Below are 24,365 nucleotides of genomic sequence, written 5' to 3'. Positions count from 1 at the left end.
TGTTGCTGGTCGAAATGCTCCATTGAGCCTTCCCTAGCTCGCCCGTCCCGCGGGGCATCTAGCCCCCCTCACTAGATGGATGGCTGCGAGTATCCTCCGATTCACACCTTCAGCCCCGGGCTATATGAGGAGCTGGTCCCGCCAGGAACTTTTTTAAACTATTTCTTTTTGACATCCCTTTTTGACATCGCTGAAGCTTCGTGCTCTGCTATCCTCTGTTGTGTTCATTGGCTCTTGCAGGTCCTCAATTGGACCTCGACCGGACCTTGGGAAATCACAACACACACCACCACACTTGAGCATACAACCTGGACCCCCACCAAGAGGGCAATGCAATCCAAGCTCCTTGTTGCCTTGTCGGCTGCCGCCGCCACAACACTCGTCTCGGCTGCCGACGAGCGTGTTCTGGGCGTCTACATCTTTCACCGCCATGGTGACCGCACCGCCAAGGCTTGGGCTCCTGTGAACCTGACTGCTCTCGGAGCCGAAGAGGTTCACTCGTCCGGATCCTTCTATCGCAAACGCTACGTCCAGACCGACGCCTCGGTCCGCATTGCCGGTGTCAGCAGCAACAACCCCATCCTGTCTCAGCTCTCCGTTGTTGCACCCCAGGATGCCGTTTTGTACAATTCGGCCCTGACTTTCCTCCAAGGATTGTACCCTCCTACTGGGCAGAGTGAGACTCTCGCCAACGGAACCAAGGTCGAGGGTCCTCTTGGCGGGTACCAGTATATTCCTATCAACGCCATCAGCAATGCTGCCACGGCAAACAAGGCTGAAAACCAGGGTTGGCTCCAGGGCGCCAGCGGCTGCGACAATGGCGTGAAGAGCTCCAACGCCTACTTCACCTCCGTTGAGTACCAGAAGACGTATGATGAGTCCTTGGACTTGTACCAGAGCATTCTGCCTGTTATCAACACCACCTATAACAAGGATGCTGCCAACTTCAAGAACGGCTACACTAGTATGTACCTCCGCTATTTCCCGCATTTTTTCGTTCAGACACACAAACAGCGCCCGAGAGGTATGATGATAGATGCTAATAGACACAAGTTTGGGATTACATCAACGTCGCCAAGATCCACAACTCCTCTATTCCCTCTGGCAATCTCATCAATAGCCAAACTTTTGACCGTCTCTTCAACCTTGCCTCCGTCCATGAGTGGAACCTTGCCTACAACGCCAGCGAACCCGTGCGTGCGATTGCTGGTTCCGTCCTGGCCGGCCAAGTCCTGGATTCTTTACAGGCCATTGTCGACGGCACCAAAGGGGCCGCCAAACTCAATGCCCAGTTCGGCGCCTACGGCACCTTCATGGCATTCTTTGGTCTCGCGCAGCTCCCCAAAGTTAGCCAGGACTTCTACGGCATTGTCGACTACGCCTCCTCCATGACCTTCGAGCTGTTCACCACCAGCACTGCCGCCAAGCCCAGCGCTGACGATATCAATGTCCGCTTCCTCTTCGCCAATGGCACTGCCGCCAACAACGAACTGAAGGCTTTCCCTCTCTTCGGCCAGGACAAAACCTCTCTCCCCTGGAACGACTTCAAGTCTGCCATGGCCAGGTTCGCCATCGCTGACACTAAGCACTGGTGCACACTCTGCGGCAGCACCAGTAGCACCTGTGCGGCCAACTCCACCACCTCTGGCAGCGACGACCCTTCCACCCAGTCCAACGCATCTTCTGACAACGGCGTCTCGAAGCCCGTCGCCGGCGTCATTGGCGCTCTCGTCACCCTTGTTGTCATCCTCGGCATTCAGGCCGCCGTCATGCTCTTGGGCGGTCTCCGCCTCGTCAAAAAGTCTGCCTTGGCTAGAGCCAACAATGGCCCCGAGACCGCTGGCATCAAGGGTCAGTAGTATCTTGTCGATGTCACCGTTCGTCATGATATTTTTTGGCTTCACAAGTTTGGAATGGAGCAGGATACCTGAAGTGTCGGAAAATTTCCGAAAAAAAAAAAAGATCATGTACATAATGCAACTGTACATCGTGTAAATGATTTTACAGCCAACAACGAAAGTGCATACCCATGGTTGTAGGAAGGAAGGTCACACAGTTGAGGCAATGCAGTGCCTGGAGAGTTTGTACATAGTCAGATACCACATGATTGGGTAATGAAACAAAAATATGCGAACAGTGATAGTTGCACAACATCACTCTGGTGTTGATTTGAAGTCTTGAATGTAAATTCCTACACAACACAGTTAGCCCTCGTTTAGGTAGATGTCAACTGGGCCGTAAGCTGTTAATGTTACTTTCGACCACGACCTGAACATGAACCCCTGTAAGCCTGTAATTCACGCCATCATATTCTGGCTGTATATGTATAAAACCATTGGTATTAGCTGCACCCACTCCCTCGCAGTAATCCGACACTGACTTGTTTTTTCCAAATTGCATCAAACAAACGACACTCCGGCAAGGGGTATTATGATTATCGAAGACGAGTCAAGGCTAAAAGGTCATTGCGGGCATAGAATGCTCTGATACGCTTCCCGAATATGTCTGTTCTAGTTAGAATGACTGCCTTCACGTAGAGGAGGATGAGAATACTTACACAGCGGTAGGCTGAGCAAACAGATCCCCATTTGGATAGATGCTACAATGAGAAACACTGTTTGGAATCCACCGCCAATCACCCAGTCGTATGCATAAAAGGTGAGAACGAAACTGAAAATGTTCTTGAAGATAATCATCAAGGTGAACCCTTCGATTGTCAAGTCGCCTGTAATTGGGTGTCAGTGTGGAAAAGAAAGACTAGGATGTACGGATGTACCCATGTCAGCAAGACTTACGGTACGCGTCCACAATGTACAGCGAACTAGCAACAGTGCCAATAACCATGCCGCCGACTTCAAAGGCAAAGAAAATCAAAGGAACAATGTACGAGTACTTGCCCGACAGCAGGTCGTTGGATGTAATGCCGAATCCGTATAACCCGATTCCTGCTGCAATGAGCATAGGAATGACGAGGATAAGTCGAAATTCGGGCTCGTAAATGCCATTGTTACGCTTTGTGAGCGCCTTCGCCGTTGTATCGGCCAAAAGACCAGAAATAATAAAACCCAACAAGGCTCCTAGAAAAGGCGCGGTGTAAGTGTAACCGGCCTTTTCCTCGCCCCAAAAGAATGGTGGTCCAATAAAGACTACAGCAATAATAACACCAATGAAGATGGTCCATCCAATCATAGCACCCTGGATGAGGCAGCCCCAAACAAAGGCAGGGTTCAAGACAAGGGGGAATGGCCGGAGAAATAGGACCCAATAGCGCTCATGAGTCTTTCTGCCGTCGAACAACGACATTGACTCGACAAAGGTCTTCACCGGTGTATTCGCGTGACCGATTGGCTGCATCGCCGACGACTTCGGAAAGAGGATAAATCCATGGGGGCGAGGAGGTTCGACAGGTTGAGGAGTGGTAGAGCTAGGAGAACTTGTGGAAGGGTTCAGTTTCTCCTCTTCGAACACGCTATCGATGTTGAGTTTCGCCTCGCGTCTGTAGGCAGTCTCCGGACAGAAAAGGAACACTGCAGGGAATGTGACGGCCGAGAAGATGGCTACCAGATAGAAGGTCCACTGCCAACCAATGGTGTGTGTGATTTTGCCAACAACAACAGGGGTAAAGAACGCGCCTCCAAAGACGGCTAAATTGGTGAAGGCCATGCGGACACCACGCTGGTGGACGCAGTACAAGTCACCAACAGCGGCATTGAGCAAACTTTCGAATGGAGCGGCACCGATGCCCTGGAAGGCGCGGGCCGCGGCGAGGCTGTTATAATGAGATTTTTGATCCCGCGATTGGCCAAACGGCGCATCTCTAGCCTTTGGAGGGAAGTTTCCGGTAGCTCCACCCCAGGCGCTGGAAAAGATGACAAAGATGATGCCAATCAGGAACAGATGGCGCTTGCCCCAAATGCGACCAGAGGGAACGAAGAAGATTGCAGCGCAACCAGCGCCAAGCAGATAGTAACCCGTTAACGCGGCGGTATCCGGCAGAGTGGCGCTGAAGTAGGCGGAAATAACAAGTGTATTTGAAGCTAGAATGGCGCCGAGGGCGGTGGCCAAGATGGCAGCAAAGCACAGGGTGAAGGTGATTAGATCACGCTTCCATATTGGCCAATTGAGGGGATCGTTGGGGTCATCAGAAGGTTGAGGAACCTATGCGGGTTGCAAAATGGCGTCAGCTGCATTCAGAGACTCTCGGATTGCAATTTGGAGACGACTTTAATGTCCATCGCTGGCAGGACGTGGGAGGCGGGACATACGAGGATGATGGTGGAAATTGGATCGGATTTCAAGTGTTGTTCATTTTCGGTAGCCTCTTGTGGGCGATTTGGGTCGTCGAAGTATCTTGTGGTACCTGAGTAAATCGAATTTAGTAAGTGATCGGTGTGTTGGTGTTGGTCCAGGTTGTTGTCGTCATCTTCTGTAACTTGCCGTGCGACGTGGGCGGGTGTGCATACCTGGGACCCTTTCTTGGCCATGAGCTTCGAGAATTCCGAGGCCCATCTTTGACGATGCGTGCCCGTATGATGCTCTACCGCCCGTGTCCTTGAACAGTCGAGTTCTGGTTGTCAGCGAGAAGACAAGGAGCGCATGGCGATTAAGTAGGGAGCGCGAGGGAGACGTCTAGGGAGGTGGAGGGGACGCGGAGGATGTGAGATGGGATCAAGGTTACGGAGCAGATGCAGGGAGCGGACTAAAATCTGGGTCCGGCCATGTTTAAAGTGTCAACTGCGACAATTTGACAGGGGCTAATAACTACCAGTCGACGCGCCAGCTCCAGGGAGGCGTTATTGGGGCGTTGACTTGGGAAGGAGCAGGGGAAGCTACTGTCCGAATTGGGTTACTCCAAGAACAAGGGAACTCGCCAACACCAGCACTCTGCTCATGAAGAGTACTGGTTGCTACACTTCCAGGCATCTTCCGTCACTTGCTCAACAGCCTGCGTGACCCGTCATCTAGTCCAAGAGTCAGCAAAAGCACACACTCATGTCGAGGCCTACACCTGCTGGATCAGCTGGAATTGCGGACCAGGGTCTCACCCAGAGTTATGGCCGTGGCGCATCGGGACCACAGCTGCATCCGCTGCCCAGCCTTGATTCCATTTGTGGGGTAGTACGGAGTGCTCAAATGTGTTTCGTTTCCTACGGACCTCGGGAGTAACTTGGTCTGAGAAAGGTCCGCGAAGCCAGTAGCACAAGCCTACTCCGTATCGTCAAGTGATGCAAGTATACGTGAAACATCTCGTGAGATACCGATCAGCAAAGGTGGCTTGCCTTGCTAGCATCCAGTCCCTCAGATGTGGTACTGAATTCGTCGTGAATGTGTCAAACGGTCCTGTCGGCAGCCGGCACATTCAGCTGATTATACGCGCACCGTGTAATACATCACTGGTTACCCCGCCGAGGCCTTCACATGATGCTGTTTGCTCCATAACTACGACTTATATTACAAAAGTTTTCAGTGTCCTTTCGCGGCTCTGATGAAAAAAAAGTCATTTATTGACGTGGAGAGAATAAGATCTGCGAAGCTACCAACGGTGTGAAACAAAAGACGGGTCATCATGTGCTCACTACGTACATGGTGCATTATAGCTGGAGACTCACGATCATATCTTTCACCTGGAGCCAATGAAGAATGGGTGCTCATCGTAAGACCTCGAAGCCCCCAATCGACATGCCTACCGAGGCCTCGCAGTGTCCAACCAACAGAATAAGCAGCGACAACATACCAAGCGTGAATTCCGTCCTCGACAGACTATTCGTCTTCATCACAAGTCCCTCTTCCTCTGTTCCTCAATCCAGGAATTCCACTCGCCAACCAAGACACAAAGCCCTTCAACCGTGCTACAAACCCCCTCGTAGCCCAACCCGCCCTCGCCAACCGGCCTCCTCGCATCCCCATCATCAGCAATCTGCGTGACCGCCGAGTCCACAATGCCCGGCTGGAACAGACACACGGGTTCCGGCGGCTCCCTCAGCCCTAGCCTTCCTAAAGCCGGCACCTTCTTCAAAAGCACGCAGTAGGCCTCAATCGCAAACGCCACCAGCAGCAACACCGCCGGCGGGGGGTAGTCTACCTTGAGCCCTGTGACGCTCAGCTCATCCAGCAAGAGATACAGCTCATCAAAGCGCATCGGCGGGCCCTCGTCCGTCACCGTAAACGGCCGCCCGGACACGGCCGCGCCGGAGTCACCCACCAGCGCCTCCTGGAGGAGCAGATGCGCGAGCGAGACGTTCCTCGCGCTGACCCAGCTCTGGACCCAGGGCGCCGAAAAAGTAGGCACCCGACGGCGCCGCAGCATCCGCCCGACAATGTGGTCGTCCCTGTGGCCGTAAACGCCGTTGCCGGGACGAATACACCCGGTCCGGAAGCCGGGGGTGCTTGCGGCGCACACGACGCGCTCGGCCTCGGCCTTGCTCCGCGCATAGTTGCTCGGGAACTCAGACGGCGACCTGGACGGCTGGGAAAAGTCCCTGTCGGAGAGGCACTGGATTAGGTTGCGCGGGTGACGGCGCCACGGGAGCGAGAGCCAGTGCACGGCGCGGGCGGCCACGTGGGAGCTCGAGGTGAAGATGAAGATGTCGGCACCGGCTTTCTTCGCAGCAGAGATGGAGTTTGCCGTCCCGACCACGTTGACCCGCGAACAGCGCGCGTAGAACAGCGGGTGTCGCTCATAGGGCCGGATCACGGCTGCCGTGTGGAAGACTGTCAGTGGCAAGCAGGCGACTGATGATGGCCATGGTATTTCAAAGGCCGCCGCCGTCGATGCGTCGGATGTAATGTCCGCTCGGGCAAACAATACCTGGGATGCTCGCCCAGAGATGCTGAACTCGTCGCGGGTCGGGGCCCGAATGTCTACCAGTCGAATTGCCGATGGTGGTGTTCCGCCGTCCAAGAGGTCAAGAATAATCTGAGCTCCAACAAGACCTGGGGTTTAGCAAGTCAGTCAATGCGCGTCAACAGACAGAATCCAATAGATCCAAGAGACAGGGTGGCCAACCGGAACCACCAACAACGGTATATCTTCTGTTCAGCCTTGGCGGGTGATGCTTGCGAAAGTCAATCCCTCCAGCTTTAATCTTTGCGTCCACTCTGCGAACGTATTCTCGGGTCAATGCTTCTGCTTTGCAAATAGATACACCTGACGACAGTTCTGGAGTCCGCGTCATAACATTGTTCAGCCGCACAACGAATACCACCACTCCAAGTAGCACAAGCAGCGATAATAGAATCATGGTGATGATCGAATGACGCCGGCATAGGCAATCACTGTTGGACAGCCGCCGACGTGCCTTTAACTCGTCCTTGGCCCATCTTATGCACATCTTAGCAAGTTTGGATCAGGCCGCTTCATCCATCAATGGCATTTAAGCGCTAGCAACGTCGCTTAAGCATGGCAACTTCCGAACCCTCGATTTCGATACACCTGCCACTCCTAGCACCCGACAATGTCGGAAGCAACCTTGCTGGACATGTAATTACATAGCTATGTTCGCACTGACACAGACACGTGAAATTGGACAGTAATGCCGCGCCAACCTGTAGGTGCATCTTATAATTCTCTTGCTTGAGGATAATTAGCAGAACTTCCTCTAACCTCGGGCTATCTCAGGGCACCACCACCCCGCACAGCTTCATTCAGCTATCTCCTGATGTCAATCCTCATTGTGTCTGGCCAATATCTGCACACTTGCATTGTATTTCGCCACGTCACCAAAACCGCATTGGACCTTTCCGCGCGTCCTCCTCTGCGAGAGAGTCTCCAAAAGTCAGCCCACCTTCGTTTGACTGTCCGTTGTCATTGTAACGCCCGATCTTATCTAGGCTTGGAATCATCTTCAGAGCCGGGCCATATAGGCTAAAGAAAAGACCTTGGGATGAAAGATCTTCAGAACTCCACGATGATCTACCACCAACAGACAACCCGATGTTTTCTTGCATAATTTTCTCCATTCTTGATGAGGTTAGGTATGCCTCGAACCACATTTTAGGGTTGGAGTCGCCCTGGCGCTTAAAAACACTCCACCGTCGACGACCGTCCCGTGCATCACCCGGCGACAGCTTCTGTGTCATTACAATAGAAAGATTGCTATCCATCGTCTTGGTGTTCGAATATTTTGCCACATGGCGTACCGCGACTCCTTCGATTACAAGACCCAGTTTCTCATTGGCTGTAAGCTCAAAGGCCGTGATCCCATTCGAACCAGGACTAGAAGGACAGGTCAGTAGCTCGCTCACGCACTTTCAAAGTTGTCATTCGCTTCAACTTACATAATGTGGAGAGATTTCACAATAATCTGGCCAAAAATTCGATGAATTTTAGACGCGTCCAACTTCTTGGAACTCTCTCCGCACACTTTCATGTCCCATGGGTGTCGAGGGCAGTGGACCAGGACGGAGCCCAGCTCGATGACTGGGCCTTGACACGTATAATCGAATGTGTCCGCATTGATTTCTACGAAGAATGTCTCCCCTTTGAAGTTGCACGTAACTCGGAGTATTACCTCAATAACTGGCTTTGTCCACATCGGTATTGGTGTTAATGTCCCGGCTATTGCGTCGGCATCTGGTCCAATTGTAGAAAGGACTGTAGAAAACCGAAGGTTGCCAGATGGCGTCGCATCTTCCAAATCGGCAAGAAGGTTGACCATTCTCCGGTAGGGGCCACTGAAGCCACTGGTAACATCAACTTGTTCGGCGGCGGAGTTTACTATGTAAAATCGACCAAACTTAAGACGAACTGTGGCGTGACCAGGGGCAAACTGCATCATGGATGCTAATGATTTGATGCGCTCTTCCAAAGGCTTGGCTGTTTCTGTGTCCACGCGTGGACGACCGCCTGGGCTGATTGTTTTCTCCATACTGCATTCTCCAGGCGGAACAGGACAAGTAATCTGAGAGCTCGGCAAGGACTGGTTGTAATTCCGCCCAGACTGCATGTAATGATTAGTCCAAGCTCGTGGGGAAACAAGGCTTGGGAATATGTATTACCTCTAACGATAGTGTTGTGCTAGTGGATGACATGGGTATAATTTCCATTAGCTCAATTGGTGCAGAGTCATCTAAGAGACTTTGCTGTTGTTTGCTTGACGGCTGTCCTTGGGAGTAGTCAATATCCCCGTCAAAGCAAATGAGATTCTCTGACTTTAGGGAGTCATAAGATGCGTGCCGGATGGGGAATCGAGGCGAAGAACGGCCTGAAATATTAGTCTCTAGAAGCATGGTATGAGAGAACCCTTCTGTAGGAGCTGTGCCCATTCCTAGAGACGAAGAACCATCTTCACATGCAGTCGAAAGATCTGCACCTGGACCTTGCTGTGTTGCTTGTGGATCTTGAAGGATAAGCACTTCTGCTTCCTTTAACAGGTTTGAGATGGCACTGGCCTCTTTGCTCTTGTACCTATAGCCAGTGAAGACGCTAAATGGCTTGATTTTTTTTGGTTCAATGCCTGCCTTGCAGTGATAACTTGTCGAGTCAGATTTCCAGCCATCTTTTCTTTTCATAGCAGTCCTGATCGTCACGGCCGATCTCAGCAAACGATATTCAGTTTTCGTATCCTGGCTGGAAGCGTACGTAGTTCGTAGAAGACCAATTTGAGACAGATACTTATAGACAAACTTTGTTCTGTCCTCGCTCTCATTATAGATGAGATGATGCTGGTGGTCGGCGGTAATTAACTAGAAATAAACAAGTTAGCAATATAAATAACTTCGCCTTGAATATCCTATATACTTACTGCACACTGTAAGAGGTTATTGAGAATGGCGACTGCTTTCGTTATGGCATGTTCGCCTGTGTTGGTACCGATATAGAGCATTGTCCTTCCTAAATTATGAGACGTATAGCAGCCCAGCAGCTGCTGAAGGCCCACAAAGGAATCAGGAAAGCCTAGATGATGCCATCCATCAGGTAGTTGTGTCAGTGTTTCGAAGGTATATCCTTCCTCCATCACTAGTCTGGTCCATGCCTGCTTATACGATAATGCTTGCATGTTCGCTGGGTATCTATAGTCATCAAAAGCCCGCTCATAGTCTTCCTGTGAGGCTAGGACCGCGGCCCAGGGGATAGCATGTGGAGAAGACATAATGTCATGTCGTAGCTCACTGGTTGCGTCTCCCAAGGCTCTGTCAGCGACACGACGTTCATCGACAAGTTTCGACAAACAGCCTTCAATCATGTCCGCAACTTCGACTTGCCAAAGAGTAAGCGTGAGAACCTTGAACCATGGAACTTCAGGCTCATAGAGGATTTCTATAATACGCTGATTCTGCTCCTGATTAGTTTTCACTTGCAAAGATGGTTTATTCTCAACATCTAATAAGAAAACTTGCCTCTGCGTCCCATTTTTCAGCCCAAGTCATGACCTGTTTGACACCGCTCGGCTTCAAGGGGGGGTTCGAAGCAATGTAAAATTCAACGCACTGGAAAGAATCCATGGTTTCTTCTTGCCACGATCGGCCGGTGGACTGAAAAGGGATCTGTTCGTCTACCATTGTCTTAGCAAAACTCAAAACAAGGAGGTCAGACACGTAGCGCGGAAGAAAGATATGGCTTTGAGAGGTCTCAATCGTGACTCAATCAATCCGCGAGGTAGCACATGGCACGCCTTACCAACAAAAGTAAGGTAAGTTGCTCCGAAAGCTTGCAGGTAGAATTGCGACAGTGACTGAAAGTCATAAGCAGTTATCGTCAGAATCAGTTTGACATATTCCATCCTAAGTAAAATACATACATCTAAGTGACCAAGACTAGGTTGTCCATGGTTGAAGTTAGCGGATGGAACAAAAAGTGACAAGGTTGGCAGGTCCGTTGAATACCTTGGTGCTTAGGTAGTACAGTGCTGAGGAGAGGGAAAATGGCCAGAACCTATGAAGAGGCGACGAGAGAAAGCAAAACCGGATGCAAAGAGAAAATGAGAGAAGTAGAAATTTATCTCCGTTTCATTTGTGGCGTATGTATGCAAAGAGTCAGCACGAGCATCATGCTAATATAACGCAGAAAACTCACCTGCTCACCAGGAAACCGGCGTCCGAAAGTCCCTTTCTCGCCGCCACGGGCTGCGGAAATATGAAGAAGAGAGAAAAAAACATTGGGGGAAGAAAAACACGCGAGTGTTATGCATGTCAAACAGAGACAGTGCCAGCTGCCAGCTGGCTGTACCTGCCCGACAACACCCTCATGCACTGACTGCAGGCACGCTCGCACCAAGTCGGATTCGGAAACCTCTAGATCGTAAGTATTACCGAAACAAGCACACACAATTTATTGGTAATCAACTAGGGGGTATCTGGCGTGTTACCAAGTAGTTCAGAAAGTGAAGAAAAAGACGTATACATGCCATCCCATGTCTGTTGTATCATCAATGCATTCTTCCTGCCGCCTACTAATCCTTCTGTATAGTGTACTCCCTTTTCTCTTCACAAGGCACCGGTCCTTGAAAAACAAAGCGATACCAAAAGCCCAAGACTCAGATGAGCCAAGTCCACCAAGTACGACGCAAAATAATAATAATATGTGGTCAGTTTGACATGTGCAAGGATACTAGGTTGGTCTGGATGAGAAAAGCCAAGAAAAGAGACCAAAAACGCCCCCAAGCGCCTCATTATAATCCCCCCTCTATAGATTTAACGGGGACCGAGACTGCGGGAGACGTCGTATCCTATTCCGTAGTGGTCATCCTATTGTTGTTGACGTGTTCGTCTATGCTGGTGGTGACGTAAATGCAATGAGAGGTGTAAAAAGCAAGTGTTCTATTGTTGAGATTGACGCTGTGAAGCTGCAATGTCCCCGAAGCTATAGGAGCCTGATGACGGAATCGGAAGGTAGCGTAGCGGCTAAGCGTGTCGGTAGGTAGTTAGCAACAGCTCGTTGAGGAATTGTTGCAGGGGAAACATGGTGTTCCCTCATTGCGCGCCTCTGACGTTCTCTTTAACGTTCAAGGCCCATTTCAGCTTATGAAGGGCTTCTCTCGCCTCGTCTAGCTGCTTCTCCTGTTCGGCTTGTCTCTTCTTCGCGTTGGTCTTGATGTCTTTCAGGTCCTCTTCTTGAGTCCTCTTATACTCCTCAAATAGACGAGCGATCTCTTCCTTTTCCCGCCTTAGCTCCTTGATATTGTTGTCCTGTTGTTCGCACAAGTCCCTCAGTGTGGTGATCTTCTCGTCGTCAGACCTCCGTTCGTCGACAATGGTTGTGATCTCCCCCCTCATTTTGGACACAGCACGTTTGACCTCCTCGCCTTGGTCTCGCCAGTGAGAGGAGATTGCGTTATATCGGCCCTCCATCAACTGCGCATAGCTTGTTGCCTCTTCTACGCGGACCTTTGACTCGTTCTTCACCTTGTCTAGTTCGTCTTTCCAGCCTCTTTCGCTCGCCATTGCTGCCTGTGTTTTCCTCTTCTCCAGCTCCACCGCACCCGTAAGCGACTCTACCTGACGTTCTTTCCGAGCCAACAGCGTCTTTGTTACATTTGCTTCCAGCAAGCGACCCTCGTACTCGTTCATCATCCGCTCCATCTTGTCTTCCAGCAATTTAGCAGCCTGCTTGGCCTCCTCTGCCCGTAACCGCTCAATTTTGATGTCTCGCTTCAGGGCGTCATTGTCGCTAACAAGCTTATTGATGACGCGTCCCGTCTTTCCTAGGCCAGCTTTTCCAATTGTTGAATCCCACTGCCCATTGTCGATTTCTTCCGGCAGCATCGATGGATCATGTGCGAGGTACGGCTCAACCGCTCGTACGCCATTACCGTGCCACCTTGAAGACGTCGTCTCAGGTGCACCATCCTGCTTTAACCTGGTCGTCGAAGGTGTCTTGTCTTGTTCGGCATCTGTGCCCGGCATGATTGAGGCGGTACCGGCAGCGGAACTGACGCTGCTTGAAAGGGCACTGCGCCTGCTGTCGGAACTGGACTCGGAAGCCGTCGACACTGGGAACGCTTCGAATAGTGGCTGACCTCGCAAGAGCGTGTTTTGCAGCGTTGTTCGCCGGACGTGGCGTCGTCATACTGTTTATCGTGCCGGTCGACGCTGGCGCAAGGGTCTTTGCTGAAGCATCTAGTTGTGCTTGGTCATGTGCAGGTTTCAGAGCTGAGAGAAATCACGTATGTATTAGCAACAAGGTCGTTTCGCCCTTTTGAAAAGACTGAATGAAAGGGAAAGCAAAGCGGACTGTGCTCAAAGCGCTGTCCCCTTTGCGAGGAGGTAAGACTGAGGCCGACTGATGTGAGGGTGACAGGCCGAGACGAGCACTCTCAAGAAGGCCAGGCCGGGCACCACGGATATCAGGGTCCTTGCGAGCAAATGTACAGTACAAGGGGAAGGGGGAATTCATCATACCATGCGCAGCGTCCCGATGGATAGCAAAGTCTCGCTTCTGTAGGCGCTTCCTGAGCATTGCGCAGAAGAGTAGTCGAGGGCACAAGTCGCCGTGTCTTGTTGCACGATCCCGGCTCGAGTGATTGACGGTCCAAGGGCCGGTGGATGTGTGTGTGGAGTCAGGAGAACAGGCGAGTTAGCGGCGGATGCTCGCGGTGCTGGCTGTCAGGCACAGCAGTGCCGTCATCGTCTGTAATACCAGACTTGACAGTCTGTGGCAGACGATATTTGCCCACCAAAAAGTATGCACCGATATACTACAGCATATCATAATAAACCACGCTGGAGAGATCGATAGCTAGGTACCTGGCCTGGTTAAATACTTTCTGCCTCCCACTGTATAATCTTCGCTTTACTTTGGAGTTACGGACAGGCCAGGCAGTTGGAAAGGGCCCGACTCTTGGAGGAGGAGGCCGTCAAAAGGGGCGGAGCTGTCGAATGCAAGCAGCACCCGGGACTGACATGGACGCTGCTCAACCGGACGATGGTACTAGTGACTGCAGAGTCCTGCAAACAGTCACTCTTGTAATAAAAAGGACAATGTTCTGCAACAAGCCATCGCCAAACTCCCGACGAAAGCCCATCCAGGCAGCCTATTCCCGGGAAGAAGAAAACATTAGAACCATGAACTCATCCGCAAGCACATCAATGCTCCCGCCGAGCGTCTCGTCCGGCTGTCATTTGTCGGTTCTGACGCGGCCCCAACAATATGTACAACAGCCCTCTGTCTGAGGTCTTTGTCTCTCCGTCCAAACAACAAATATGGAGTACTACTATTATTATTATTATTATTATTGCCAGGGGCTCTGCATGCATAATGCAGGACACCCACCCAGCCTGGTCCTGAGCGGGTCCGGGACATCAGGCTGCCACTAGCTTGCGGTGGGCATTGTGGGTGGCGCAAAGCCAATTCCGATCCGATCAATGCTTTGACCAAATTCATTCCAATGCCATTGTCAGGGCAACCACGTCTGCGACTCAGCTTGGCCATCCGCACCATCACGCGATCTGGCAGAGCTCGGCAAAACGTACATCTCAGCTACAGCCATCACAACTAATTATCTGAACTGTACCATGCCCCGTGAACGAATATAGACAGACGCTTTCTTGAGTCTCAACCCGGTGTCTGATGCCCCCTCCTTCCTTCTCATATCCTCTATCGGCCCCTTTGTGCCTCTATTGCCTTTATCAACCCGCCTCCGTGGACAAAACTGTCAAGTGTCAAACTCATCATTGATGGGATAACGTCCAGAATCCCAAGATACCTGTCTCATTCCCGAGTGAACGCCTGTGAAATGCCTTGTATGATACCACAAAATGATCTACAACGTCGTCTGTGCGAGCTCTCTCCCGGGAACAATTCCCACCTCTTGGCAAGCAGACCAGGACACCCGCTATGCACGACCACAATTACAAAGGCGAATATCCTCTAAATCTCTCCTCATGTCGCAATGGCTGTTCCTGACGATTCTAGACAAGCGCTGTCTCTGTTCGCCTTGGCCTCGGCAGCTTCCACGAATCCAGGCCGATACTTGGACAGATACTTGCTTGCCATTGGCCTGGCATCCTCAACTAATCGAGGTTAGCAAGAGGCCCAGGAGAGACTATGAGTGGAAAAAAGAAAAAAAAAAAAAGGATAAATGATAACTCACATTCTGTCCAGATGTCCTGAACGGTGTCGAGAGCCAGTTCTTTCACAGGAGGTCGCATCATAGCCAAATACAACAAACTCGTCAGAGCTAATTGCGTAACGCTAGGGTCCCGACACATGTCTTTGACTCTTGACAGCATGGTGCGATTCAACTCGGGTATTTCGCTTAAAAACCTGGTCAAAACCTTGTCTTGTGGGTGCAGGTAGGGAAGAAAGCCGTTTATCAGTCGTAGTGTGTTTTTCTCGTAGTTTCTGGGGTAATCCCCGCCCAATCGAGCCTGCATTTTGTCATTGTACCATTCCTCGCAGAGCCATGACACAGCGACATCGATATGTTTTCGGAAGTCCTCCATAACATAGTTGTATATAACTTCGCGAATATTGTTGCCAAGAGACGGTTGCCGCGACGATTCGTCTTCTTCGCCTTTTACGGAAATTTCCTCTAATCCAGTGGACGCCCGCGTGGCGAGTCGGGTCAGTATTGTCATCCAGGCGTCCTTGCTTCCCGAGCTTGCTGCCAGACGGATAAATCCAGCCTTATGCTTCTTGGCCGCGGGTTCCTCCAGTGATTTCATCATATCGACCACCTTTGCTACTGTTCCACTTCCAGCGCTAAGTGCCATTTCGGGTGTAAGTTGAGCAGGCTGAGGTAAGCTGAATGATGCCAGAGCCAATGAACTGTCCAGAGCCGTGAGTTCAGCAGAAAGGGGCGCCGATGCTCCATCTAGCTTGTTCAAAATTTGCTCGGTATCTTCTGCTTGATAGAAATCGGGTTCGTAGTCATCGTCGTCCTCGTCAACGCCAAGCGGTGCAGTATTAGGATTCAATTCCGGAGCAGGCGCATTAGCCAACGTAGTGAGTCGTCCACGCACTCCGTCAACAGCCTTTGACAGTAATTGAGAGTCTATACGTGATAATGCTGTGACTGTGACCTTGGCTATCATGGCGGCTGGGACTTGTGACAGGTCAAATGACTTCAAACCATCGTGGCCAACAAGGGTAAACATATCGGCCAAGCTGTGAGGCCCAGAGCCAAGGGGCGGAATTTGTGGTATATATGACTCAGCCACTCGCTGACGTTTGGCATCATAACCATCGTGTTGCTGTGCTTCCCGTGGTCGCTTCCTGCCGGAGTCGTCCAGAACCTCCATCACCATATGCATCATGCGTTCAATATGCTGATGGATTCTTGGTACCATTGGATTATGAGGATCTCGTTTAGTAAGATGAAGGAGTAGTAATCTCGCAGTTTTCTCCATGGACTTGATCATGACTTTACTCTTCGGTGTCAGGGGCGAGTTTGCTAATTGAAGAGGGTTGAAGCTAAGTAATGCGTTTAGAATTCGGCTTGACGTCGCGGGTCTGGTCCGTACAAGGATTGACAGACTATTTAGTGTCGCATCGACAAGAAGAGCATCACTGTGTTCAAATTAGCCTCATTGATGACATTTGGGTTTCCATCATACTTACGTGCTCTCTTGCAAAACGACAAGCATACGATCCAAAAGTCCTGACGCCTCAGCCTCGAGGTTTCTAGGATCGAGTGACTGATGGTTAGGCGGAACCTTGTCTAGTGAGATATCGAGAGTACCGGCGTGCTATAATCCACATCAGATGCGTGTAAATGTAGCTCAGAAATAAAAGACAATACGCACTCTAAATTCCGCCCCCGTTGAGACGGTCTGCGCAAGAACCACCCTCTGGGCGAACTTAATGCAGCTAATCCTTACGGTTGGGACAGCACTCTCCCACAATCGCAATATTTTCTGCTTGATACTCAACATTTTATCCCATGTGACCGTATCGTACCCATTATTTATACTGCGACATAGCACGGATTAGCACATATTCTCGAGGCTATGTTATGCTGAGTCAACTTCCCTGACACGAAGGCGTGTCCGGCCAACTTACATCCATCGCAAAGCCAGCGGATAAATACTCGCCGCCGTCAGAATAACACTCCGCAGCACTTGCGGGTCCTCTCTCTCATTCTGCAACAGGGATTCCACCGTCGCCAGAACATAGAGCTGCATCGTTTCCTTCTCGCCGTTGGGGAGTGCGGGCGTTGAAAAAGCCTCGGCCAGGAATTCCGCTCCCCATCGTCGCAATTCAACCTGCGCATTGGGTCCAATGATCGGAAGAAGACCTCTCACCACATTCGGATAGTACTTTACATCCCCCAGAACGAGCTTTCGCGCGTCATTAAGCTGGCGGATCTGCTCCGGCACCGATAGGTTGGAGCTCATTCTTGCAATGTCTTCAGGCCGCAGCCTCTCGTCGTCGTTTGGTGTTGCTCCGCAAAGATGAAATCAATGCCCAGGCCCGGCTCTGATGAAGGCGCGCGTTTGTGAGATGTCGTGCGACGAAAAGGCGCTACATAAGCATGGGCTAGGTCGTGGTCTTGGGACGTCGTGAGGCAGCTTTGTGGTCGCGCGACAAAGCCTCGGGGTGCTGAATCAGCTACCTTCCACCATCCCCCATGCTCTGTGTTCCAATCGTTGACTCTCGTACTGCCCGTCAATGTGAGGTTCAAGCAAAAGTCGCGCCGCCACGGCCCCGTGATGTTGTCTGGGTATAAGTGCCTTTCGTTGAAGGTGCAGTCAAGGTTTTGGCAACAGACATGAGACGCGGGTTGACCCACCCTTGTCATGGAGCCCAGCTTCAGTCTTTACTGATGTCGCCGTGCCTGACCTCAGCTCCCCTGTAACTACATGAGTACATTTAACCGATAATGAACCGGCCCGGCACCTTCAACTTCGGATTATAGATCATGCCATACACACTTCTCGACATTTTTGCAAGGCTGAATTCACCGTGCATTGTGTCCACATCTTGTTCTGCTTAACTTGGGGCTCTTTTGAAGCACGCTGAAACCCTTGGGCCTCTGAATACCGATATCGAATCAACATGGCTGGGTTCGCAATCCCTCCAAATTTCCGTGCCCGGCGCAAACCATATGCTAACTTAACATGAGACGCAGCGGACACTCAACATACTACGATCGCCGGTATCGCCAGGGCCCGGCGCTTATTCGCGCGCGCCGACCCTACTTGTTCAAGAATGCATTGACCGGCCTGGGTCTTCTTGCCGTCGTGGGGGGCATATGTAAGGAACTGGTCCACACGTTGCCTAGATCAGCATCAATCGTCTAACTCATCAACATAGATTGGTATACTCTAAAGGCTGTCGGACAAGACGATTTTGACGATGTTAAGGTCCCCGATGCGCCGCAAAGGCCCGTACCCGCAAAATAGAGAAAGTAATTACGAGTTTAAGGAATTTTATGCCACGGACGATGACAGACACCGTCAACATTGCGGCAAAGAAACCCAATATGGATTGACAATGGTTGCATCGGGAGATATCGAATCGGGAGATTGATATTTTATGTGTGAATGCAAAAGTATGACTGTCTTTATGCAGCTGCTTTGCTAACCATAAACGCCTCCCATGACATGAGACCACCCACCCCTTTGTATAATAGCAAGATACACCACCATCACCATCTTTTAGTGCCATGTATGAATAAACGGAAGGCAGGCTGCGTAATCCCATTGCACAATTCTCACTTGTTCCTAAGCCGCTGATTCGTGCCATAACAATAATCCATCCGAACGACAAACGCAAGCCGCGCCACCCATGCAAAACTTTTTCCGACTAGGTTCTGGTCCATGTCAAGTTTTGTCCAAAGAAATAAACACCACATATACCAAACCAAAGCCAACATAATATTCTGGGTATCATTTATCCGTTTTGAAAGCATTTCGCCGGCACAAGTCCAAAATAAAAGCAAGGCCGCCTCCCCGACTACACCTTGGGGCTTCAGAGCTTAGCACCTAAACAGCTGCAGCTTTTGAGCTTCTGCCAATATTTGGTATACTTGCAACTCGCTTCATCTGGTGTGCTGCGGGGCTCAATACGGATCGCGATAGCTCAGGTGATTCTGACATCTGATGAAGCACAGCAGGCGACTTGCGAATTGGCGTCTGGCTATCAATCATCGTTTTCACCTCTGCATGCGAAGTTGACGCATGAGCTGCGTGTTGATTCGGCCGACTAAATGAGGCCGTCACTGCTTGTCGGCTGTTAGTATGAGCTGCTGATTGCTGGTGCGCTTTGTGGGAAGAGTGATTCGGGTTCGCCCATGGCGTGTCCTTGATGAACTGCTCTCCCGCGGGACCTAAACGACTGAATGTGGGGTTCGGGTAATCATCTCGCAATTGAGCTATCCCTCTCTGCCGGCTCCGTCGGACTTGCTACAGTTGGAAAGATAGTCAGATGTGATTCAAATGGTTTGCAGGCGGTAGCAGATGATAAGTGGTCATTTACTTACCTCGATAGCGCCAAAATCAGCGTCAACCTCCGCGGCCGAAGCCCCTTTTAGTTCAGGGCCTGCCGGGAAGCCCTCATATTTGGCAAGTCCCGCCAGAGTGGAGACTTCGGTGTTGTACGCAACCGCATTTCGTACTCGTTGCACGTGGTCCTTGGGGAAGAGTAGCCCATAATCTGGCAGACTATGCGCAGTCCTTCTCGCTGTTTGAACCTCGTACCATTGGCGGTTGAGCGACTCCAGCGCAGCCTCGCGTTTTTCTCGAACGGCCTGAAAATACTGACTCCAGACTTGAGCTCGTATTGCCACAGCACGTCGTTCGTGGGCCTCGATTCGAAAGACGAGTTCGTGGTTTATCTCGCGTACTCTCTTGTCTAACCGGTCATCTAAGCATTGCTTCATATTTAGATACTCGGGGTGGGTCGGAACGGGTGCAAGCAATGATTGCTCTTCCTCCTCAAGTCGTTGTAGACGGTCTTTGTATAGTCTGGAATGGTGTGAATTAATATCCTGAGCGCTCGAAAGCAAAGGAGAGCACGAACCTGTCTCTAAATAAGCCAAACATTTCCTCAATATGAGACCAATCCTTGAAAGCGGCGTTCTTCTTCTCGGCTGTGATCAGATTAGCAACATGGCAATCAAATTAAGAGCTGATTGGCAGAGCTAGGCCGTAACGTACCCTCCTCAATGCTTTTGGCCGCCAGATCAGCTTCGTCTGTGTCGCCCTCAACGTCTTGATTTCTCTGCTCCGTGTCTTCATCTTCCACAACGTCTAATTGTTCGCCATTGGTGTCGGGCCCAGGCGTGTCACTAGGAGAGTTATCACCAGAGCCTCCCTTCCTCTTTGAACCGTTTCGCGTAAGCTTTTTAGGGACTCGATTTTCCTTCTCCGGGCGTTCACCGTCGGTGGGCGCGTCTTGATTTGCTGCGGAGATGTCGTCCTCTTCACCGGCAGATTGATCACCGCTTTGGGGAATTGCCGGCGTTGTGTCGTCGTCAATGGAGGTATCCACGTCCGCACTAGTCTCGGCGGCCCCGAGTGAAGTGATTCGCTTTCGCAACGGCTGATCTGACTCGGACTGGTCTGCCATGGGCGAACGCTTTCTTTTCCTCTCTTGTGAGTCTCGTTTGGCGTCGCCGTCGACACTAGTGTCTTTGCTAGCAGAGGGTTTCGTAGGAGAATCGTCGCCAGAGGCCACTGACGCATCGTCGGCCGACAATGAGTCGTCGTCAAGGTTGTTATCATCATCGCCAATCAACCCAGAGGCGCTTCTTAGCTTGCTAGGGGTGTGTTCGAAAATCTGGCCTTGGTTGTACTGGTCAACTACCACGTCTCGTCGTCGTTGGTTCCGCGGTGTGTCGTAAAGCCTTTCTGTTTCAGCCTCGGTATCATTGGCCTCTGAATTTTCGTCAGAACGGGCATCGGACAGAGCGCTTTCGGAGTCAGATGCGCCAGTCTTGGTGTCCGCTTCTGGCTGGTCATCCCCACTGGCATTCGAGTTGTCGGCGTCTTTGTTGCGGGCGTCCATATGCATGTGCTCGATGTCCTCATCATTGGCTTCGCCGTCTTCGACCTCACTCAGAGGACTAGAAACATTGCTTTCCTCAAGATCAGCTTCACCGGGCCCTGGAGGCGTCACAGTGCCGCGCACAGAAGTGGTGGCCACCATGACTACTCGGGCTCCTTGGGTGGACGCTCGATCGCGTTGAGAGTGTGCTTCTGACAGATTATCGACGCAGCAGGGCCGAAAGTACAGTCCTGGCCGGAGGACAGACGGAATCTTTGGCGGTGCGAGCAGGAACAAGGTCTTTCGGGGAGCTCTGCTGGGCAGCACCACACAAGCCCAAGATCTGGCGGAGAAACGAGGACGGGTGGGTGATGCGGCAGAATCTGCAGTTTGCAACCTGGTGGTCGGGTCGGCCTAGCAATAGAATTGGCAAAGACGGCATAAACAGGATGTAGAAGAAGCATTCACAGAACAATGGTAGTATTGGAGGGGGGAGGAGCGAAGGTGTGGTGACGAAAGAAGAGGAAGACATGGACCGAGAGGGCGGGCGGCTTTCGCGCAGAATCGGCGTCTGTGACAGTTCCGTCTCTGGGCAAATAAACTACAACCTTGGTTACTCTGTACGGAGTAGCGCTGTGTGCTGTGTGTGCGCGGCGTGGATGCTCAAGGGTGGGCGACAGCGGTGGATGACAGTGCACCATGTGGTGACCAAGCCCGTGGTTGGCGGACCACCAACTCGCACCTGCCCATTCGATCGCTGTACATGGCAATGAATGGCATTTCGTACAGCGCATGTAGTAACACCGACAGCGGGCAGGCAAATGGTGGGACTTCCGGCGGTGAATCGCGGCACAAACGAGGTCATGGGGACCTTGCACATCCAGCCGCGAGCCTGAAGCCAATGACGCATTCTTCCGGCCGCAAGGCTCTAGCTAGTGGCTGTGGTTGTGGCCCACTTGGCCTGGCCTCATTTGTGTGCCAAGTGCACCAGCTCTTCGACTTGGGGTCCAACGAAGTTGGGGAATATTTATCGAATTTTTTTTTTTCTTTGGCTGCAGATAAGGTCGACTAGCTAGCAGGGAAACCTGCAAACCGAGCCCTCTCAAACAACGACACTTTGGCCGCACAGCCAATCCTCCCCAAATATGGCTAAGAAGTATGTTGAAGCTGCAATTGATTATCCTTTGGTTATCATTGCTGTTTCTTTTTCCACTCATGTCCAATAATCATTTGACTAACAAGGCTCAGAAGCTCACTGTTGCAGGCTTCATCCAAAGCAATTGACCCCACCCTCGACGCCTTGTTTGCCAGCAGTGTACGTACATGAATGCACTTGACTTATTATTATTCTATCTGTTATCAGCTTAAATGCAACTAACGCCTGACAGTCGGGTCCTGTACAAGCTCCCTCGGCGTCTCGCTACTCTGCGTTGCTGGAGAGGGAGCCCCGCGAAACCCTCAAGTCAGCAACTGAGACCGAAAACAACGAAGATGAGGACTCGGCAGAGAATGTTGAGGAGCTGTCAGAAATTAGCGAAGAACTAGACTACGACGACGATGAGGATAGCAAAGACAATTCCTCAACCAATGAGGACAGTGGTGACGATGTGGCAGAGGATGAAAATGGTGAAGAAGACCTGGTAGAGAAAGGGGAGGATATTTCCATGGCTGAAGGTGGAGACCAAGTTGCGGAGGCAGATAAAGATGGGAATCAACCCAGACGTGAGAGAAAACGGAAGAGGAAGGATGACAACGAGGACCTAGAAGCAAAGTACATGGCCGATTTGACAAAGGATGACGAAGAGGAACCCTCGGGCAAGCGACAAAAAGCAGAGGAGAAAGACGATAAGGACGAGGAAGATGTGGTTCCAGTCCACGAAAGCTTGGCACAGAAATCTACAGACTCGGATATCGAAAAGGCGTCACGAACAGTCTTCCTAGCCAATGTCTCAACAGAAGCCATTTCCTCCAAAGCTGCCAAGAAGGCCCTTCTCACCCATCTCTCCTCCGTCCTGGATCCGCAGGGCATGCCCGCCCAAAAACTCGAATCCATCCGCTTCCGATCCGTCGCCTTCTCTACGGGCTCCATGCCCAAAAGAGCGGCTTACATCACAAAGTCTCTCATGGGAGCCACGACCAAGTCCGCCAACGCCTACGCTGTCTTCTCTACCCCGGCCGCCGCCAGACTCGTCGCCTCCAAGCTCAACGGCACCGAAATTCTCGGCCGTCACATTCGTGTAGACAGCGTTGCGCACCCCAGTCCCACAGATCACCGTCGGTGCATATTCGTCGGCAACTTGGGCTTCGTTGACGACGAAACCGTCGTTAACACCAACGAGGGGGGTGAAAATGTTGAAAAAAAGCGTACCAAGGTTCCCTCCGATATCGAAGAAGGCCTCTGGCGAACATTCAGCAAGACGGGCAAAGTCGAGAATGTCCGTGTCGTTCGCGATCCCAAGACAAGAGTTGGCAAAGGTTTCGCATACGTCCAATTCTACGTAAGTTTCTATGTAATACTTTTTTCCGTTTTTTTTTTTTTTTTTGGACCCTAACGCACCCGCCAAATGTCTTTCACCCATAGTTGACCCAGACATTACAGGACGCCAACGATGTCGAAGCGGCTCTCCTTTCTGACGGCAAAAAATTCCCCCCCATGCTACCCCGCAAACTTCGCGTAACCAGAGCCAAGGACCCTCGCAAGACCGCTCGCACACAGGAGCGCGCTCTGGCGAAGGCCGTCGCGGCCGACAGCAAGTCCCGCAACACAGAGTACTCGCAGAAACTCACACCCGAGCAGCAAGCTGCCGCCGGACGAGCAAACAGGCTCCTCGGCCGTGCAGGAGGCTTCATGCATCGCAAGAAATCAGGCAGTGACAGTCTCAACACCATGCCGAACCAAAAGGTTGTGTTCGAGGGCAATCGCGCATCGTCCAAAGATGGGAAACCGAAGGATTTGAAGTTAGGCAAGAAGAAGGGCAAGGGGAGGCCTCAGAATAGGGCGACAAGGAGAGCAGCCGAGTGGAGGAAGAAGTCTTCATAGAGGGTGGACTTCATGGTCTTTTTTTCTTCTTTTTTTTCTGGCGTTTACGTACATTTATAGGCATAGCTAGCTAAAAAGCATAAGCACATTAGATACGAAGATTCGTCTCGTCATGTCTCAAACACTTTCATATGACTGCTCGTGTTCCCCGAAAAGAGTAGATCAGCTTCTGGCGAAAAATACATCTTCCCGCGAACCAGAACATGACACAAGATAATTACGCATAAAATAAATGAGTTAAGGGGATATCTCAACATCAACTTCGCCTGCCTGCCAAAGAAACGAGGCAGACTGCCTATATATTAGGCATGGCGCTCAATTAATAAAATGAAAAGGCTTTTTCCCATTTCCCAAAGGATCCTATATTCATTCCAGTAATTTCCATCGTTACTTTGCTCATCTCGATATTACTTGATACCAAGGCCGTTAGGATCGAAATCTCCGTTCAACAAAGTATAC

At 51.2% G+C, this 24,365-nt stretch overlaps 9 protein-coding genes across 9 annotated transcripts; 3 read left to right on the top strand and 6 right to left on the bottom strand.

Annotated features, from left to right (window-relative positions):
• Nucleotides 1-137: 137 nt before the first annotated feature.
• Nucleotides 138-4,644, bottom strand: J3458_002960 (uncharacterized protein). Its single transcript, XM_007811348.2, has 5 exons — nt 4,464-4,644; nt 4,266-4,360; nt 2,796-4,158; nt 2,558-2,725; nt 138-2,505 (listed from the first exon to the last, which is right to left on the bottom strand). The coding sequence occupies exons 1-5, from the start codon at nt 4,507-4,509 to the stop codon at nt 2,435-2,437; spliced, it is 1,743 nt and encodes a 580-aa protein (XP_007809539.2). The 5' UTR covers nt 4,510-4,644; the 3' UTR covers nt 138-2,434.
• On the top strand, nt 331-1,859 carry J3458_002961 (uncharacterized protein; the record flags this gene model as incomplete). Its single annotated transcript, XM_007811347.2, has 2 exons — nt 331-964; nt 1,054-1,859. 2 exons carry the CDS (start codon nt 331-333, stop codon nt 1,857-1,859), a joined length of 1,440 nt encoding a protein of 479 aa, XP_007809538.1.
• Nucleotides 4,645-5,515: 871 nt separating the features above from the next.
• Nucleotides 5,516-7,326, bottom strand: J3458_002959 (uncharacterized protein). Its single transcript, XM_007811349.2, has 2 exons — nt 7,007-7,326; nt 5,516-6,933 (listed from the first exon to the last, which is right to left on the bottom strand). Exons 1-2 carry the CDS (start codon nt 7,239-7,241, stop codon nt 5,774-5,776), a joined length of 1,395 nt encoding a protein of 464 aa, XP_007809540.2. The 5' UTR covers nt 7,242-7,326; the 3' UTR covers nt 5,516-5,773.
• Nucleotides 7,327-8,273: 947 nt separating this feature from the next.
• J3458_002958 (uncharacterized protein) lies at nt 8,274-10,897 on the bottom strand (the record flags this gene model as incomplete). Its single annotated transcript, XM_066117496.1, has 6 exons — nt 10,825-10,897; nt 10,619-10,755; nt 10,339-10,493; nt 9,744-10,274; nt 8,998-9,684; nt 8,274-8,939 (listed from the first exon to the last, which is right to left on the bottom strand). The coding sequence occupies exons 2-6, from the start codon at nt 10,719-10,721 to the stop codon at nt 8,274-8,276; spliced, it is 2,142 nt and encodes a 713-aa protein (XP_065977282.1). The 5' UTR covers nt 10,722-10,755; nt 10,825-10,897.
• Nucleotides 10,898-11,258: 361 nt separating this feature from the next.
• Nucleotides 11,259-13,171, bottom strand: SHE3 (mother-specific HO expression). The gene has a single exon (XM_007811350.2). It carries the CDS (start codon nt 12,841-12,843, stop codon nt 11,911-11,913), a length of 933 nt encoding a protein of 310 aa, XP_007809541.2. The 5' UTR covers nt 12,844-13,171; the 3' UTR covers nt 11,259-11,910.
• Nucleotides 13,172-14,110: 939 nt separating this feature from the next.
• J3458_002956 (uncharacterized protein) lies at nt 14,111-17,646 on the bottom strand. Its single transcript, XM_066117495.1, has 5 exons — nt 16,940-17,646; nt 16,684-16,849; nt 16,499-16,626; nt 15,030-16,447; nt 14,111-14,949 (listed from the first exon to the last, which is right to left on the bottom strand). The coding sequence occupies exons 1-5, from the start codon at nt 17,272-17,274 to the stop codon at nt 14,819-14,821; spliced, it is 2,178 nt and encodes a 725-aa protein (XP_065977281.1). The 5' UTR covers nt 17,275-17,646; the 3' UTR covers nt 14,111-14,818.
• Nucleotides 17,647-17,829: 183 nt separating this feature from the next.
• J3458_002955 (uncharacterized protein) lies at nt 17,830-18,533 on the top strand. Its single transcript, XM_007811352.2, has 3 exons — nt 17,830-17,943; nt 18,009-18,133; nt 18,194-18,533. The coding sequence occupies exons 1-3, from the start codon at nt 17,936-17,938 to the stop codon at nt 18,280-18,282; spliced, it is 222 nt and encodes a 73-aa protein (XP_007809543.1). The 5' UTR covers nt 17,830-17,935; the 3' UTR covers nt 18,283-18,533.
• On the bottom strand, nt 18,534-21,427 carry J3458_002954 (uncharacterized protein). The gene is made up of 4 exons (XM_007811353.2): nt 20,038-21,427; nt 19,901-19,970; nt 19,362-19,845; nt 18,534-19,284 (listed from the first exon to the last, which is right to left on the bottom strand). The coding sequence occupies exons 1-4, from the start codon at nt 21,026-21,028 to the stop codon at nt 18,865-18,867; spliced, it is 1,965 nt and encodes a 654-aa protein (XP_007809544.2). The 5' UTR covers nt 21,029-21,427; the 3' UTR covers nt 18,534-18,864.
• Nucleotides 21,428-21,807: 380 nt separating this feature from the next.
• On the top strand, nt 21,808-23,906 carry NOP12 (Nucleolar protein 12; the record flags this gene model as incomplete). Its single annotated transcript, XM_007811354.2, has 4 exons — nt 21,808-22,022; nt 22,115-22,181; nt 22,255-23,364; nt 23,448-23,906. The coding sequence occupies exons 1-4, from the start codon at nt 22,012-22,014 to the stop codon at nt 23,904-23,906; spliced, it is 1,647 nt and encodes a 548-aa protein (XP_007809545.1). The 5' UTR covers nt 21,808-22,011.
• Nucleotides 23,907-24,365: the final 459 nt, after the last annotated feature.

This window comes from Metarhizium acridum, assembly GCF_019434415.1.
Source record: "Metarhizium acridum strain ARSEF 324 chromosome Unknown scaffold_13, whole genome shotgun sequence".
Classification (NCBI taxonomy): Eukaryota; Fungi; Ascomycota; class Sordariomycetes; order Hypocreales; family Clavicipitaceae; genus Metarhizium; species Metarhizium acridum.
The sequence above is the reverse complement of the archived record's forward strand: the minus strand, read 5'-3'. Positions and strand labels throughout refer to the sequence as shown.

Bases quoted from the DNA above. Each gene is read 5' to 3' on its own strand.
- J3458_002960 (XM_007811348.2), bottom strand. From the start codon at position 4,509: ATGGGCCTCGGAATTCTCGAAGCTCATGGCCAAGAAAGGGTCCCAG. The intron at 4,159-4,265 runs GTATGTCCCGCC...CAACCCGCATAG, and splicing joins CAATTTCCACCATCATCCTC to GTTCCTCAACCTTCTGATGA. The intron at 2,506-2,557 runs GTAAGTATTCTC...TAACTAGAACAG, and splicing joins TTTGCTCAGCCTACCGCTGT to ACATATTCGGGAAGCGTATC.
- J3458_002956 (XM_066117495.1), bottom strand. From the start codon at position 17,274: ATGAGCTCCAACCTATCGGTGCCGGAGCAGATCCGCCAGCTTAATGAC. The intron at 16,448-16,498 runs GTAAGTATGATG...ATTTGAACACAG, and splicing joins GTCGTTTTGCAAGAGAGCAC to TGATGCTCTTCTTGTCGATG. The intron at 14,950-15,029 runs GTGAGTTATCAT...AACCTCGATTAG, and splicing joins TCAGGACATCTGGACAGAAT to TTGAGGATGCCAGGCCAATG.
- SHE3 (XM_007811350.2), bottom strand. From the start codon at position 12,843: ATGCCGGGCACAGATGCCGAACAAGACAAGACACCTTCGACGACCAGG.
- J3458_002954 (XM_007811353.2), bottom strand. From the start codon at position 21,028: ATGGTGGCCACCACTTCTGTGCGCGGCACTGTGACGCCTCCAGGGCCC. The intron at 19,971-20,037 runs GTACGTTACGGC...ATCTGATCACAG, and splicing joins GGCCAAAAGCATTGAGGAGG to CCGAGAAGAAGAACGCCGCT. The intron at 19,846-19,900 runs GTTCGTGCTCTC...ACACCATTCCAG, and splicing joins TTTGGCTTATTTAGAGACAG to ACTATACAAAGACCGTCTAC.
- J3458_002959 (XM_007811349.2), bottom strand. From the start codon at position 7,241: ATGATTCTATTATCGCTGCTTGTGCTACTTGGAGTGGTGGTATTCGTT. The intron at 6,934-7,006 runs GTTGGCCACCCT...GCTAAACCCCAG, and splicing joins TACCGTTGTTGGTGGTTCCG to GTCTTGTTGGAGCTCAGATT.
- J3458_002955 (XM_007811352.2), top strand. The intron at 18,134-18,193 runs GTAAGGAACTGG...TCATCAACATAG, and splicing joins TGCCGTCGTGGGGGGCATAT to ATTGGTATACTCTAAAGGCT.